General features: G+C 36.7%; 1 protein-coding gene across 8 annotated transcripts in view; it reads left to right on the plus strand.

The window, feature by feature from the left end:
- FOXP2 (forkhead box P2) overlaps window positions 1-17,500 on the plus strand; it is a gene marked incomplete at both ends in the record, with an annotated part of 196,228 nt that overhangs the window by 129,954 nt on the left and 48,774 nt on the right. For 2 of the 8 annotated variants that reach the window (XM_082311272.1, XM_082311276.1), the window contains 5 exons: window positions 3,588-3,725; window positions 4,909-5,106; window positions 6,605-6,767; window positions 13,183-13,396; window positions 15,034-15,138. In XM_082311272.1, the coding sequence (XP_082167398.1) occupies window positions 3,588-3,725; window positions 4,909-5,106; window positions 6,605-6,767; window positions 13,183-13,396; window positions 15,034-15,138 (818 nt within the window). Of the gene's footprint in view, window positions 1-3,587; window positions 3,726-4,908; window positions 5,107-6,598; window positions 6,768-13,182; window positions 13,397-15,033; window positions 15,139-17,500 lie in introns of all 8 variants that reach the window. The other 6 variants (XM_082311273.1, XM_082311277.1, XM_082311270.1 and 3 more) reach the window with 5 other exon arrangements.

Raw genomic sequence — 17,500 nt, forward strand, 5'->3', positions numbered from 1 at the left:
TATCAACGTTCTCATTCTGCATCGTAGCTCTTCTTTAATTAGTACATTCACATGTAGTAATAAAGCAGTTTACAGTTGGTTTTGCCTGAAATGCTATTTAGATGTGTTAAAAAATTGTTTGTTGACATGGCTATAGTTTTATTTAGCGGGACTTGTAAGCTAATCCAAAGAAGTTGGGGACAGGCGGCATCAGAAACATGAGAAACTCTTCAAAACATGAAGCCTCCATCAGGGTCCATCATGGAGTCGACAAATTTACATCTTCTTCAGAGGCTGTCTGACCCATTGAGTTTTGTAGGGTTGCTGTATCCGGTCATCTTCATGCCAGAGCTGGGAGTTCAATGTCTTTGAGGACGTCTTGTAACAAATGGGTTGCGGTCATAAATCACGTGTTTCACTTTGTCTCTTCAGTTTTTTATGAGAGGTCTGACCGAGAATTTGTTGGGAGTTTGTGGCCCACTCAAATGAACCACATCATTCACCTGATCATATCTTTTCACTGGGTCCCTCTACTGTCCTCTACCTGAACTGACTTCAGATACACTGAGAGATTTCTATGAGAGTCAGAGTTTGCCTCTTTGCTACATTTTTGTAAATTCAGATCAGAAATCTTGAAAAACACAGACACCAAACCAAAGAAATATACCTAATGCACATAATTAGCCATAAAATAGCAGGTTTCTGATAGTCTTACGACCCAGATAGCACAGTAACACTATGCCCATAAGAAATAAAGTGCAGTCTGGTGTATCACTGAAGGCTGTGAAATGTACCAATTTATATTACCTAATTACAATTAGAGAAATCTTTTTGCTTAATACGTTTTGCTAATTTAAAATTCAAGCAATTTTCAAAATGCTTTGTCCTTTATCTATGGGAAAGAAGATCTATATCAGGTACGATACACACACATGGATCCTCACATAAAATTCTGTTAAAGGCAATATTATCTACGTAAATACATATTTTTACTAATGATCTTGACTGCCAGATTTTTTCATGCTTTTGTCCGTCATCCTGAAAAACAGGTGAATTAGGTTCCTTACTTAGCTTATGCAGTTGAAAGTGACTGTTGAAAAATAGGGGAAGAACAAATTTGAAGAGAAAAGCTCTTAGAGTGTACCGCAAAGCAGGCATGTCTCAAAATATAAGAGCAAGTACACAGCCAGGGAGATTCAGAGCAGACACTACAAAAGGTAGCAGAAATGTGCCTGCTGAAGGGGAATCTGTATTTCAGACTGAGAAACAGAGGACTCTTGCGGCAGCACGAGTCTTACTGCACATCTTACTGGCTAGAGTCTTTAGCACGGAGCATGAATAAATCAGTGCCACTTAGAGAGTTAAGTTGATTTTCACTCTGTTTCGATGAGAAATTTTACTTGCGTGTTTGAAAATACACAAGCCAGGGGAGATAGAGGGGATGTAAAGGTAAGAGAAGTGGAGTAGCAAGTGTGCAACACCTTCACCATTTGCTATATATTATAGTAGTAAGTATATAAGTGTTAGGAAAATTCTTGCAGGGTTTAAAGGTTAAAGGTAATGGTTTAATTGGGAAGGTGTCCGTCTTCCTGTCTGCCTTCTCATTTCTGTGTGACATGTGGAAGTTTAATAGCATCACCAAGGCAGAATTGTTACAAGAAGGCAAGTTCAGATCTCACGTAAACAGAGGAAATTCTTATTGACTTCAGAGGGAATTGAACACTGCCTCCAGTCAGTGAATTTACTCTTTGCTCATGCATCCCGAAGTTGTAAAAACTTGTTTGTCCTGCCCTTAGGACCAGGTAGACTTAGAATAAAACATTATTGCATAGAGATGTGGTGTTTCCAATACCACAAAACTGCTTTCTGTGACAAAGTGCAACAACCAACATTAACCATCTGAAAGTTAGGTGTCTACTCAAAGTGAGTCTACACTCAAAGGAGAGAGACAGGCACATTCAGAGAGCGATTAATCCCATGCTAAATAGATGCCTAAACTAGGTCAGATAAACTTTCCTTGGGATTTCCTTATTCTGTTGGCTATCGGAGTCCAGTGATAGCTGAGAATAAATTCCCCGCCACAAGTGTCTGATTCTGAGTGGAAGTCTGGTTTGTCTCTTCCACTTGTATTTTAGAGTAAGACCTTCAGAATTTTTAGTCTTAAAATTAACTTGTTTGCAAAAGACTGTCAGACTTTTCAGTAGTAGTAGGTACTTTTACTTTCAGACTCTTAATTAGTCAGTGTTTTAAGACCTAAATTTATGCTGTGATGAATCATGTGAAAAGTGGTACTCTGTGTAATATTAGATGAAGTAATTTCTTCTAAAAGTAAACTTCAGCAGACTTGTATTTCTCTTTTCCTCTAAGTATTACATTTATACAAAGTCTTTTGGGATAGATTGAAGTAATAGAAATATTAGAAAAGTTTTTCCTCCTAAGATTTGTTCATGATTTATTTTATTAATAATAATATTATTTTTGCTGATTTACAGAAGACTGGAATGTCCTACAAACATCTCACAAAGCAGTATTTATATGCCAGCTTGCTATTATATACAGAAAAAACATTTGAATTTTGCTAGACAAGCGAGTGGCTGCTTTTTCATGGGTGGAAAACTTGGCCTGCTGACAGCTGTTTGACTGTGCCCTGGTTAGCTCGAGCAGGGGTTTCACACAGTGTGTCTGCTTCAACGGCTCGGCACATACCTCCGGCTCTTCCACGGGACTTTTCTCTCTTATGTATACAACCACGCATCCTTGCTGTGTCTTACCCACTTGCGTATATATTCCTGAGAGCATGGGTGTAGTTTGGTGTTTACCTATATGTACACGCCTCATCTCTGTGTATAATGAACGGACAATAAAGCTGCATCCAAAAGAGCACCTACACAAAAATGCATTCTTAAATTTTAGTGGACAAACTAATAATCTAATGACAAGGTTTCCCAACTTTCAGTTTTCAGTTAGGAGTGACCGAGAACACATTTCTCTTTGCAGAGACCGGATGACTGAGGTGGCAGCCCCTGCTCCGTACTCCAGTATTTCTGTAGCTTTTTTTTCCTGTATAAGTCAGACTTCCTTAAAAGACTAGCCAAGCAAAAAAGGTTTTCTTATACTGAAGTGATGTATTACGCAAATATTTTTCTAGGCTAAGTGTCTATATTGTGTAAAACATTTACTGCTTTAAGATACTTATTTTGCTGTCTGTTTTAATCATATCTTTTGAGACAGTCTCAATAGATTTTTCCATTCGTAACATTATGACACTTGATAAGATGATTGATTATGAAGTGTTGAGAGCCCTGCCATGTGATCATTTATTTTTAAATACACATTTGTACTAGCCAATGCTTAAATTTCTTGCAGGAATACATACGAGATGCGAAACATAAAGCTTGAGTCTGATCGAATCTGATGCCTCTGGAAATAGAGTGCCACAGTACTGTGGTCTTAAAATTACAGGTTCTGACTGAAACTGGAACTTTGCAGTGATAAATATTATGTAAAAAATTATGGTCCATCTTTGGTACAAAATAAAAAAGACGTACAGCTGTGGTGCAGGCGAACTAAAATGTGTTTGACGATGATATCTTTCTTTCCCTGTGCAGGTGCCTGTGTCAGTGGCCATGATGACTCCCCAGGTGATCACCCCTCAGCAAATGCAGCAGATTCTCCAGCAGCAAGTGTTGTCTCCGCAGCAGCTTCAAGCACTTCTCCAGCAGCAGCAAGCAGTTATGTTGCAGCAGGTAATGTGGGTTACCTGCTTTGGACCGTTAGCACAGGGCATTCGCACAAGTGTCAGCCAGATTTTATGGGTCTTATTTTGTAATATTTCATCACTCATTACACCAAAAAGAATGAAAATAAATGTGAAACTTCTCAGTCTTTAAATTTCTTGTTTTAATTACAGAAGTGTGATATTACGATTTTGAAACATTAAATATTATATTAAAAACAGCAGCAGCAGCAGTGGCAGATGCATTACAAATACCGAACAAATTGATATTTAAATTTTCAAGTGCTTAGGCACATTTTAATTGTAGACTTGCCAAAGGAAGTGCAGATAGAGTTGTAGATAATTGTTGCTTTAAAATTCATAACACTGTAGTGCTCCCTTTAGTCACATAAATGGTATGCGGTTATGAAATTTGAACTTAACAGCTTGTTTCATCATGGGAAAAAGTTTTTTTTATTTTGTTTGTTTTTACATAGAAGAAATTTGTCCCAGATAAGGCTAAAGAGAAGGAGGTGGTTGCTGTTTCCTTAGCACAAAATTTGGCAGCTGAGTGAAGAATCCATGAACTTGTTATCCGTACAATAAAGATAGTGTTGGTGATCAGTACCTACCTCAGTGTAACGCAGAGTGGATTTTTGATTGGGTGCTTAATTGTCATACAGAAAATGATGTGTCTGTTTGTCATAGTGATAGCTCAATCACTGTATGTTTAAACACTTTAATATCCAGTACCATGATCATTACAGGCAATTCACCTTCAGTTGTGAATCCAGCATCCCGCTAAACAGATTGACAGATTAATTACTTTTTTCCCCTAAGAAACAGACAGTTTAGTTTGGCCTTAGTGACTTTTAGGTTTCTTGCAAGTGGATGAGTACAGCTTCTGAATTGTTATATAGGACATGTGAGGAACTTAGGTATAGTTATTTGAGGAGTTAATTTGGCTCTTGCATTCCCTTTAGAATACAGATTTTCTATACCCTTCTGTTTAGGATATTTTGGAATCTGCATTGGAAAATTTCAGAACCGCCTTGGAAAAAAATGTATGTAGATCTGCCTCTTCAAATCACATTTTTTGTTATGAGGTGATTCTTAATGGCTACGCTACCATATGCCAATCTAGAAGAGTTTAGGAGATTTATAATACTTGAAACTTTTGCCTTTATTTATTAAAGTCAAAATGGTTTATTCAGCAACAACTACAAGAGTTTTACAAGAAACAGCAAGAGCAGTTACATCTTCAGCTTTTGCAGCAGCAGCAACAGCAGCAGCAACAGCAACAACAACAGCAGCAACAGCAGCAACAACAGCAGCAGCAGCAACAGCAACAACAGCAGCAGCAGCAGCAGCAACAGCAGCAGCAACAGCATCCAGGAAAGCAAGCAAAAGAGGTAGGAGCTAAGACCCTTGCTGATGCATACTACTATGAGCTGTCAGAAGCTTGGAAAAGGCAAGACTAGTTTAGATTTTTTCCTGTAGCAAGGATGCAGCTATCAAAGATTTGTTCTTATGTTTTTACCAGGCTTAATAGCAGTGCCGGTATAATTCTCCTGCTTCCCTTCCTGAGACATAGGATTTGAGCAGTCTAGTGCTGCTGTCGTCTAATGTTCGCTAATGAATCCGAGTGTGCAAGGAACAAGCTGTGTGGTGGACACCGTACTGATTATCTTGTATTCACAGGCAATCTGTGTTGGGGAAGGAGCCTTACTTTTCTCAGTGGCACAGCTCAGAGAGCATGCAAATTTAGTCCATGGCTGAAAAAGAGCGATTGAGCACAGATTTCAAAGTCACAGGCCCCTGATTAATGAACTGCTACTGTAGGTTTGGAGTGGCGAGTAGAAAGTTACAGTTTGATGTGCTCATAAATCAACCTGACAAGCAGGTTTCTCAGGCCTAGCTTGCACTTGTCAGCAAACTGCATCAAATATAAACATAATACAAACAAAACATGTTGAAGTAGTTAAATTGATCAGCAGGTATCCTAGACGTTGTCTTCAAGCTGCCCATTATGCAAACGTCAAGGAAGCAGTTGTGACCTCCTGAGGCTTTGTTTCTGTTTGGATTTGTGAATAGAATTTCAGACAGCCATCAACTACGGAATAGAAATTGCTCCCGTATTTCTCCGGAGGCTCTGGGCAATCCACATGACTTGCTCCATTATGCAGTCTGTTTTCCAGTGAGCGCATCAGAAGTTTCTCTTTTCCCCAAACTAGAAAGGAAAGGTCTTCCACAGCAGCTTGTCTTTCTTTGAAGTGTGACTGCCTTCTCATACCCTCCTGAGTCTTTGCAGACTCCAGTTTGTCTTGAAATGCCTCACAAAATTGGAACTTATACTTTTGCTCCATTGCCTTGAATGCAATGCCCCTTTTAATATATTCCAACAAGAAAAGAGAAAGAGCTAACAGGCCAGTGAAATGAAGGCTACATCCCAGTTTACTAATAGATCACTGGAGACCACATTCATGGGCCACTGTGGACCAAACTTAGTCAACTGGAAAAACAAGAGTGCCTTCAAATCACAGGCTGCTGTAAAGAGTTACACTTTTAGCATAGATAAATTTGTTATCATCTGCCATGAGCTGGGCTTTTTTTTTTTTTGTTTGAAACAGCTGTTACATACTTTCTCTTGACCCTTTTCTTTAGTGTGTCATTAAGTGTATCTTGCCATTTTCCCTAACACCTAATAGCTTGAATGAATATAATAGAAAATTTCAAACACTTTCACTGCCTGAGTATTCTACAAATAGCATTATTATTTAATAACTGAGATTAAAGGGAAAGAAGTTGATTTTACATTTTTGGCTTTCTAGCCTTCACTGCACACTTTACTCTTTGCTGCATTTTCCTCCCCCCCCCTCCCCCCCCCCCCCCCCTTCTTTGTAGCAGCAGCAGCAGCAGCAGCAGTTGGCAGCCCAGCAGCTTGTCTTCCAGCAGCAGCTCCTCCAGATGCAACAACTTCAGCAGCAGCAACATCTGCTGAACCTTCAGCGTCAGGGACTCATTTCCATCCCACCTGGCCAGTCTGCTCTTCCTGTCCAGTCTCTGCCACAAGGTATTTGAGTAATATATGAATGGAGCAATTTCTTAAGTCACAACTTTTTTAACTGTTCCATTTCCATCCGAACTTCAGTAGTTTCCCATTATGACACTTAAAAATACCTTATAATTACAACTTTATTACTCGTATTACCAAATTTTCTTGAGGCTGATAAATTTTACAGCATACTTTTATGGAAGAAAACAGCTCTTGAATGTTTTTTCTTAGATATAAGATGCATATGTATTAGCCTTATGTACTGAAAACAATTTCTAATAGCAACACAATTCAAACACCATTGCTTTTCTCTGAGGAATTACTGAGATCTCATTTAGTGGAAATATTATCATTTCATTTAATATAAGCGAACAGATATGAAGTATATCAGACAGTGATATTAAAGCCATTCCAAAACTCACTTTTTTTTCCCCTTCTAAGGAAAGAAAGTGTTTGGCATTGAACAGAACTTTGAATCTTCAATTTATGACATGTGAATTTAGGGACAAACCTTAAGATTCATTTTTTTTGCTATTGCTTTGTATTAAAAATGTTAAATGTAACAACAGTTTTGAAGGTGGTGATTCCAATAGTAATGAATTATAACTGACAAATAACAGTGAAGACTTTTCGGGGAAAAAAATTCGCCTTGTCACTTTGATCAAGATTTCTCAATGCTGAAAATGAGCTCAAACTGTACTACTTGACACAAATACATTCATGGCTGAAAGAAAATAGGGCATGCACTTTTGAAAAGTAAATTAACTTGAAGATAAATGCTGCTTACATTTTAAGATAAGGCCAAAGTCTTCCCATCTTAAGGACTCTGTCTATAACCTGTGAGGTATGTGTTTCTGTTTGTGTTACCATAGAGAGGTGAGCTAAATGTCTGTTATAAAAATTACACAATACTCTGATCTCTGACACCCCAGTCCTGCAATGAGCATTGTTTAGACTGTGTTCATGACAGGTAACATTACTTTTATTTGGTCTTTACGCATGTTTCTCGTTCTTCCACCAGGTAACTATTATGAAATCGAAACTTTAGAAATTAGATGAGCGAAAGCAGAGTACACAGTATATAGGCAACAATGTAGACCAAAAAAAAGAAAAGACAGAAAAAAGGTGTGAGAAAGACTTACCTACTAAAAACTTCAGTCCCTGGAAAGCAGAGATGACAAATAAATGTGTAAATTCCATACATTGCGTTGTGTGGAAAAGCTATAACGCAAACATATCTAAAGTTATAAAAATTACAACAACCAAAAAGAGTACTAGGTAAGCTATCACACTAAATATTATTATTTGAGAATAGCAGCGGGGAGGCAAGCTGATTCATGAATTTGGACACGTGAGACTGGTAATGCTGGTTTCCTTGTGTACAAAGTCACATTGGACCAGAATGGAAAAAAGCAATTGAAACACAACCTCCCTCCGAACAGCTTTACCTTCTGCAGCCTCCTCTTGTGCCATCTGTTGCAAGAGGAATTCCTCAGGTTTTCTCTCACATTAAGCAATCCCCGTAGATTTCCCTCAGCACTCCTACCCAATTGCATTGATATTCATTAGTTTAATGCAACACTCATTCATCCACTTCTAGTAGAAAAACATAGAAAAAATAATACCGTTTCAAATGCATTTTTAGGAGAACTAGTAAACAGTTCTTTTTAAGAACTTTCTTTTACTCAAAGAATTAAGCGTAATTGAAGTCATAACAAAAAAGCTTGATACTAAAGAAATAAAAAATTACACACTTTTACAGTTAAAATATATCTGGATTGTTCCTTTTAAAGTAAATTAATCTCTTGTTTGCTTCTGCCTTGATATTTTTTAATTATAATGAATTCCACTCAAGTATTTAATTCTTCTATTTTTCTCTCCTAGTTCTAGTATCTACTGTGTATGTAGGGTTCCTTTAAAGACACAAGTTAATTTATAGGACCTCGATTTTTCATAGCCCAGATGTGGATGTGCAAACTTAAAAAACACAAGACAGATTCCCCTGGAAAGCCTCTCTGCATCTCCAGAAAGGCTACTCACTCTGTGCCAGGTGAGGTGAAGTTAGAATGATGAGGGTAAGAAGGAAGGTCTTTCTAGCAAGATGCTGAAACAGAGAACCAAATGCAGAGTTGTGAGCAGCTCGGAGTTCTTTCTGTGGGCTTCTCTTACAGCACATTGTGTCTTTCATAGGAAGGTACAGCACCCAGTCCAGTTCATAACAATGTAATGAAGATTAATAGGTTTCAGATCTGTTGAGACTGTCTCGTAAATCTTAAATTTACACATCAAAATACATCCAAATATATCCAATATTTACAAATCCAAGTAGTACTTACTAGATTTAACATAGATGCCCCTGCATTGGGGTTTGCATGAAATCAGAGGATCAAACTTTCTTTGTTTTTCTCATAAAGTTTAGCAAATTTTATGACAGACATTTTCTGTGGCGGTATTAAATGAAACTTTGAGAATTTACTTAAGGTAATACACACTGGATGTGGTAAAAGGATGTTTTTCTCATTCCACTGTACTGCAAAGTGTATAATACGGTTATACAGAAGGATTTACATATGTGTAACACAAATATTTTTATTTGCATCCATTTAGATTGCTGAGTTACATGGATGGCTAGAATAATGAGAGAAACACAGGGTGATTCATGTTTATAAGTTAATGGTCATAAAGAGTCCTGTAAACCACAAATTATTAGTGACAAAGAGAGCATGGGTTTTGCATTTGTTAGTATGAAAAGACGTAACTTTCAAGTACAGCTGTGAGGTTTGCGTCTATAAACAGTATTTGCTCCAAGTATAGTTTCTGTCTTTAAAGGACAGGAATGTTTACCATGTTTTCTTGATGGCCAGGTATAGCAAATAAGATAAAAGAGGTATTTTAGCATTTATTTTGTGACAAGATTTTCACGATGCCATATCCAAAACCAGTGGCTTGCTGTGAATTACTTCCATGTAATGCTGCAGTGATGCTAGCTACATGCAAAGGACTGTAAATGGCAACAATAAAAAAAAAACCAAATAAACCCAAACCCAAAACCCTAAGTTTTGATCGGGCCATGTAGGAAAATGCAAAACAGATGCATGGATGGGTTTTACAAGTGGTAGTTATTATTAAGTATTTATTCAAACATAAAAACAGAGTAGATAGTGATGAAAAGAGTTATAAAACTAACCTCAAAATCCCGAAATTGTTGGTGTTAGTAAACTGCACAGCAAATCAGTATTTGCTCTAATTTTTATCCCACTCTGGATCCTCTTCCTGATCCTTTCTCCTTTAATGTGGTGTGGAGAGGGTATTTTGAGGGTAATCACAACCTATGAAACTTTAAAACTTACCCTACTTTTACATCCAGACTAAAATTATCTGTCAGCCATTTTACAAGTCTTGTAAAATGGGAGTTGGACTTTTTCAGACACAGAAACTACAAAATTGCCATAATTTACAATTAATTACAAATCCACTTATTAACTTTATAATTTTTAAGTGCCTGCCCTTAATCCTTTTATCCCAAAAGGCAGCCTTTCAGAGTGCTCTGAAGAAGTGATAAAATTAACCAGCCTGAGTCCAGAGAGAAATTTCTTTTTGATTTTAAAAAAATCTAGGTAAGCTAGGCAGCCTGGAGACACAGCTCCATCCGTAGCTTCACACAGAGGAAGGGGCTGCCCAGCAGTTGCCCAGAGGGGCAGGAGACCCCTGCCCATGGGACGGGCTGTTGCTCCAGCCGCTCCCAGCCCTTATTCGTACACCCAGCTCCTGGGGCAGCTCTTACTCAGCTCCCCCAAGGCCCAGAGTCTGATGATCTCTGATGAAAATTTTCTTGCTGCAAGACACAAGGATATGTTCGCCCTCTGATTATTCAAACAGATGGGTTTATTCTTGGTTTGTTTTTTTTTTTTTTTCAATACAAAATTAGTTTATTTTGTTCAACAGCAGGAGGAAGGGAAGACTGAAGTAAATAATGTACTGTGTATGTCATGCCACCTAAATGGATACATTACTTTTCATTTTGATTTGGGATTACATTTGCAGGTAACTATTATTTACCACGCTAAAATGGGTTATTTGCAGTGTTGCTGGAACATACCTCATGAACACAGCAGTAATTACTTACCTTCATTAAACAATTACAACTAGTATTACCATTACTCCCGTTACCCATCTCTCTAATGCAGTAAATTAGAGCCTGGCTTCTTTGCTTGCTTACTTAAAACCTAGCTTTTTGCTGTGCAAATATGATATAAACCCCAGTTTTAAGACTTTTACATTCCAATCAATTCTTTTTCACTTTGTCATTAACTGAGTTTGCCAGCGGGTGTTGGTGTCTAAGGTAGAGAAGCCGGACACAAAATAGTAGTCATCTAAAAATGAGCTCCTTTCATAATTAAAAAAAAAATAAATTCCTTCCAACCCATTTGTTTCCACACTACCTCCAGAAGTTATTATTTATGTAAATCACTACTAGTCTATTTTTAAATAGCTTTGTATACTTCATGGTGAGACAGCTATTGAGAAGTATTAAGGAACTTACTGTGATTTTCATAATTTTCTGTTGAATCCGTTTTAGTAGTCTCAATTCCTATGTCTTCAAAATAAAACATTACCTAGTAAACAGATTTGCCAAACAGTGAAAAACAATCTTTACATCTTTCTAATATATCTTGTTTACCAAACAAAACTATCCCCAATGAAAAGTTTGAATGAATAGATAGATTTTAATCCTTTTCTGAAGGACAATAAATTTGAGCTCTTTTATAAAATAAAAAGAGCAAAATTTTAATTCAGACAACATCGGCATTTTGCATGTTTCGCATTCCAGCAGATCTAGATACCATAAGCATGTCTTACCTAATTTCACTTGTTGAGACGAGATACAGAAGACAGAATTAGATTTTAAGATACCTCTTTCCCAAACCATGTCAGGCTGAAAAACCTGTCCATGAAACCAGATCTTTCACAAGAAGCTCTCTGGGCTTCTCATTCTTTTCTACATTTAATTTAGTGTTCTTCAAGAGGGAGATGTCAAAATTAGAAAGACTGGCAGTGACAGATACTGATGAACTCTTCATCTTTCAAAATCTGAATTTCCTACCTCAGCTGCATATTTGGTGGCAGGATAAGAGAATGCTCACAGCTCTTCTCTTGCCTGTGTTTTGGGAGTCTTCCAATCTGCTTCAGGCAGAAGCATATTGGAATGGAAGTTTCCATGACTTCGTGCAAAGTGCTCAACTTGAGCCAGACAACCCTAACACAGATGTATGAATACATTCTATGAGACATTGCTATTTGTGGCCGAGGATGAATCCCAGAAACTACAAGTTTCCAGGCTAGAAGTGGAGTAGAGAGCAAATTTAAGCTCTATCTGCAAAGATCTGGTGGCTAGACTCCAGAATAGTGCTGTGCATATAGCAGAGAAGTTTGAGAAGCTCCTCAAATATTGTGTGGCTGCCCATCGCCCCAGGAGACTGGTGAGACAGTCTCCTTTCTCCTAGCCAAACCCTCTGATTTGTTTTCCACCGGAGGGCTGAACAACAAAAATAGTGGAGGAATTTGATGGTCTACACTACATGCAATTTCATCTGTGTAGAGGGAGTTGTAAATGGGCCAGTTTTGTTGGCTTTCTAGTTGTCTGGTGCCACTGAATGGTACCGAAGAGCTTAAGCGGTCACCAGTATCTACCTCTGCATTGTAGTGGTTTTGTTCTTCCAAATAGTTACTTTGGTTTTGCTTCTTAAGACACATTTTTAAACAGAACAATTTTTGTAAATATTAAACAGGACTACTGAATATGTGGGTGTCATTAATTAAAGTCAGATGCATTCTGCTCAAACATTAAACCTGTTACGATCGCATTGATTTCATTTTTGTCTTCTAATTTTTCTCCCTCCAGTCTTCTTCCCCCACTCCCTGCTCCTGTTAAGTGTTTAAAGAGACTATCAATGTTTGTATCCTTAGTATAATATATTTTTCTATTTTCCATTACCTGTTTGAGTAAGAAGAATTATAACACCTGAGTTAATTGTGGAGGCATTGAGTTATGTTTCCATGTCAAGAAATTGTTTAAGCAGACAACAAAAATCTTATCCAGAAGTATATTTAGGGTTGGGTTTTGTTTTCTTTTCAAGAAGTAGTTGCAAGTTCTTTGTAGCTGTCACTCTTTGATCCTTGAGCAATGTTTTCAGAAGAAGTATAGTATTATTAAAATTGGTGATCTCTAATTGACTGTTTATAACATAAGAGAAGACAGCTAGATTACCTGGATTCTGACAGAAGAAAAATGAATTTATGTTTTACTACACATTGATTGTTCTGGGAAAACAGCATCAGCTTTATTGTTGGCATTAATCCATTAATAACACTGAGCTCATTATATGAAACTCTTTATTTTGTTATATTAGTGGGGCTCTCTTTCATTTTATAGCTGGCTTAAGTCCTGCTGAGATTCAGCAGTTATGGAAAGAAGTGACTGGAGTTCACAGTATGGAAGACAATGGCATTAAACATGGAGGGCTAGACCTCACTACTAACAATTCCTCCTCTACTACCTCCTCCACCACTTCCAAAGCATCACCACCAATAACTCATCATTCCATAGTGAATGGACAGTCTTCAGTTCTAAATGCAAGGCGAGACAGGTAATTCTGATGAGATTTCAACTGTGCTTATCATTTGACGTAAAGCTGTTGTTTAACATCATAAGTCACATTATTGCCAATCACGAAATAACACTTAATACAGGTTATTTAAGAGATCATGGAGACATGATTTTTCAGAATTGTTTGTCAATAGTGCATCATTTTCAGTAATGATGTCTCATTTTGCAGACACAATGACAATTACCTGCCTGTGGTTTTATAACACATGAACTTACGGTAGTTTTGGTAAAAATTAGAAATCCCAGAATAGAGTGTGCTGGTCTAGAGGCATAAATGCAGAATTGTGGGCACTTTTGTAGGCGCATAGTTTCATTCGTATTTGAGTTAACACATCTGGCAGTCAGGCCCTTACTATTGAATCACACTTCTGGTTTCATATAAAATGTACATATATGTTAGTTGTCAAGGCTGTAATTCAGTACAAAGATTCCATGTAAAAAGTGCTTTAAAAATTAGTACATTAAAGCAGTTCTCATATTGTTTGTCTCTTGTGAAGAAAACCACTGAATTTTCGTTCTTATATGCACGACAGTAACATAGTTGACACATTTCATACAAATTTTCAGTGGCGTTAGTGTAATACAGTGGAATTCAACCATATGGATAAAGTTAAAATCATTTTTCAGACACATTGATAGATATTCTTCACTGTTCCTTCTGTTCAAGTAACAGATTAAATGCATACAAGAGTACATACTATCTGTAGCACTTATAGTAAATATATTAGTATAGTCCGATGTAGATGATCTCAATATAAGATGAAATATAATTTGTATCTATATAACCTAAATTGTAAGTAATTGTATTTTCAAATAAATATTCCATTGAATTACTTTAAAATTTATAATAGGAGACTATAATTTAAGTGTCTCTGGTCCTCATGTGACTGTGAGAACATTTTCCTATTGTTATTTTGTATTATTTAAAAACTGGTACTTCTCTAAATACCTTTATAGTAGTACTTTTAGTTTTGTGACTATATCTCAGAGAATGGTTCTTTGCTTCAGGATGTGTAGCTGACACCCACCTCCATGGGGCAATCCCCTGAATTTCTTTGATAACTGTACATGGATGAAACTAGTGTGGAGGTCCCAGGAAAAGACATGGAACACAGCTGGGGTTTTTTATGAAGCCAAGTAGCTAATGGAAGCAACACTTGTGAACAAAAATATTTATTAATGGAAGCAACTTTATTTTTATACATATTAAAGGAGAAAATCCAAATATTTTGTAGTAACATTCACAATATTCATAAATTTTGACTGTCCGTCTTCAATATTTCTTCTAAGAATTGATCACTTCTGAGTATATTTTTTATTTATAGGTAAATGTTACACCAAGGTCATATGGCAAAATTAGCATACAGTATTATACAGTCATCTTATTTTTTCATCCTTTATTAACAGTCATCTTTGGCTCTATTTCTTCTCTAATTGGAACATCATCTAGCCTTGGCAGTTGAACTATTCAATAGAACGATTAAATTTTTCTGACTGCTCTGAGCTAAATTGACCTGTTTTGACCTGTTTGTCACTGATCGTAACCTGACAGGCGCTAGCAGCCTCCAACGATTATGGCTTTTGAGATGAATCTAATGCCTTATTCTTTTGCAACAGCTCGTCACATGAGGAGACTGGGGCCTCCCATACTCTCTATGGTCATGGAGTTTGCAAATGGCCTGGCTGTGAAAGCGTTTGTGAAGATTTTGGACAATTTTTAAAGTAGGTGGATTTTTATTTGTTGGTACAGGGTTTTTTAAGGCGAGGGAAAGAGAAAGAGGGCAAACAAAGTTTTACTGTAAATCATGTCAGCGATTTTTTTGTGTATTCCAAGCAACTGGATAATCGAGGCTATCTGCAGAGGGTCAAATTGTTATCCTTTCTTTCATGTCGAACACTTTTGCAGGCCTTTCAATAGCACAGTACTTAATCCTCTTATTATCCTTTACTGAAATGGAGCCTCAGAAAATTTGAAGAGATGCTTTAGATTGTATACTGGATAGTAGGGGTATGAAAAAGCACGTTTTAAATTCTGACAGTTTGTATATAGTGGGAATTAATGTGTATAGTATAAATAAAAAAGCACAAAGGACTAAGCGTGTCCATTTAACTCTCACTTGCTAATTTATTTTTGCTTTTACTCTTGTATGTGCACAAGATACACAGAAAAAAAACACTGTGAACAGGTGGGTTTGCGCTTTTCAGAACTGAACAACGATGTCAAAAGTTTTCACTTTTAATATTTTGTTTTGCCAGCTATTGTCTAAATCAGAGCATTTAGAAACTAAGTGACACAGCTTTTGCTTTTCATCTGCAGCTTTAAACTACAATGGGTTTCTGCATTTTTTTCCTTTTTTTTAAGTAGTTACTAGTATTTCTGTGTTCATTTGAATTTTCAACAAAAGCACTGATTTTCTACCTATGTACATTATGGGCTGGTCTTTGTCAGAAGAGCCGTACCCATTTTGGCACGCAATAGATCTTAATGGAAAGCTACAGATAGGCTTATATAGATGAGTAACTTCAGGGGCTGAGACTCTTATGTTGTCATGGTGCAGCTAACAGGGTGAATGAACTGTTTCATGCTTCATCAACAATTAAGTTAATTAGCTCATTTGAAATTGCACTGCTTTGTTGCCAGGATGTTGGCAGAAACATCAAAAAGATGTGTTTACAAATGGTAGACTACAGGGTATATAACAGAAGCACCTTAACAGCAGACCATAAGTACTCAGTATCGCAATAACTTTTATAATAGAATTATATCACTACTTTTCATAAAGTATTTGCAATGCTTTCTCCATCTTTCATGCTGTCTTTCAGTTTTAAATGAAGCAACTTATACTGACTTGCAAATCTTAGGGAGGTATCACTCGTGATAAATTTTTGTTTGTAAGTGCATTAAGTGGAATGTCAAAATAATGGCTTATTATTGGAGAAAACTGTACAGGATTTAAAAGAACCTGATTTACATAAGTTTGTATTAAAAGGAAAATGAAATCTCCCAAATTCAACATAGTGTTCTAAGTATTATTAATACTAAGAATTTAAATTCATTTAACTCAAGCATTCTCCTGTTCAAGAAAAACTACATTTTCTAAATACGTCCGTCCTTCTAGGCTATAGTGATGCTAATTCTGTGGGCAGACTTTGCACATCTATTATGTTAGGTCTCTTGTTATAATCCACAAGCACTAAAACCATTTTGATTAAGGCGGTGTAGTGCTAGGTTTACAGATGCTCTTGCTTTCCTGAACCAAATAACACTGGAAAATATGAAAGCGACATATAACATCTTGATAATTCTGGTGCAGAGTCAATCAGGGTTTACAGCAGTGTCATGGCTTTTGTCCTATGCGCCAGCAAAAAATGTTTGAGAATATTTTATTATTTCTTCTTTTCGTTCAATTCTGTCTTCTATGCCCTTAAAACAAATAAGAAGTCATGGTGCTGAATAGGCGAGGTTGTTTGTGAAATAGAAATACGCCTTCATTTTATACTAGCGTTAAGATGGAAATCAATACATAACCTTGCATTAGATTCTTTAGTACCTTTTCATGTTCACACTAATGCAAAATCCCCATTACAATTAAAAAACATTTTCTTTCAATTAAATATCAACTTTTAGTCCAAAGATTGACCATTTTTCCAACCCATTAACTTTATAGGGGATGACAGGACTAATGGCTGTAGTTTTCAAGGCTTTGCTCTTAGTCTAATCTTTGTTATGATGTTTTAGGTTCTCTGACTTGAAACAATATGATACCTGTGTTAAGAGAGTTAATGCAAGTATATTGTACCAAAATGAAGTATTAATAAGGTACACTATCCCATTCTAGTAGTGTGTATTTCTATAATATGCTTATGACAACTTTGAAGAGTGCCTGGTTTATGAAGTGAACTCCAACTTCTTGTGCTCAGAAAATGGTTTACCTAGCAGCTTGATTTAAAAAAAAATACTGTGCAGAGCATCTGAGAAGGAGGATTAAGACAGAAAACACTGGCTTTGCTTCACTTTCCTAATAATGGAAAGGATTTAGGGTGAAGTGACGAATAACTTGCAATAAATGACTTAAAGCCACAA

The sequence above is a fragment of the Platalea leucorodia genome (genome assembly GCF_965183815.1).
Source record: "Platalea leucorodia genome assembly, chromosome: 4".
Classification (NCBI taxonomy): Eukaryota; Metazoa; Chordata; class Aves; order Pelecaniformes; family Threskiornithidae; genus Platalea; species Platalea leucorodia.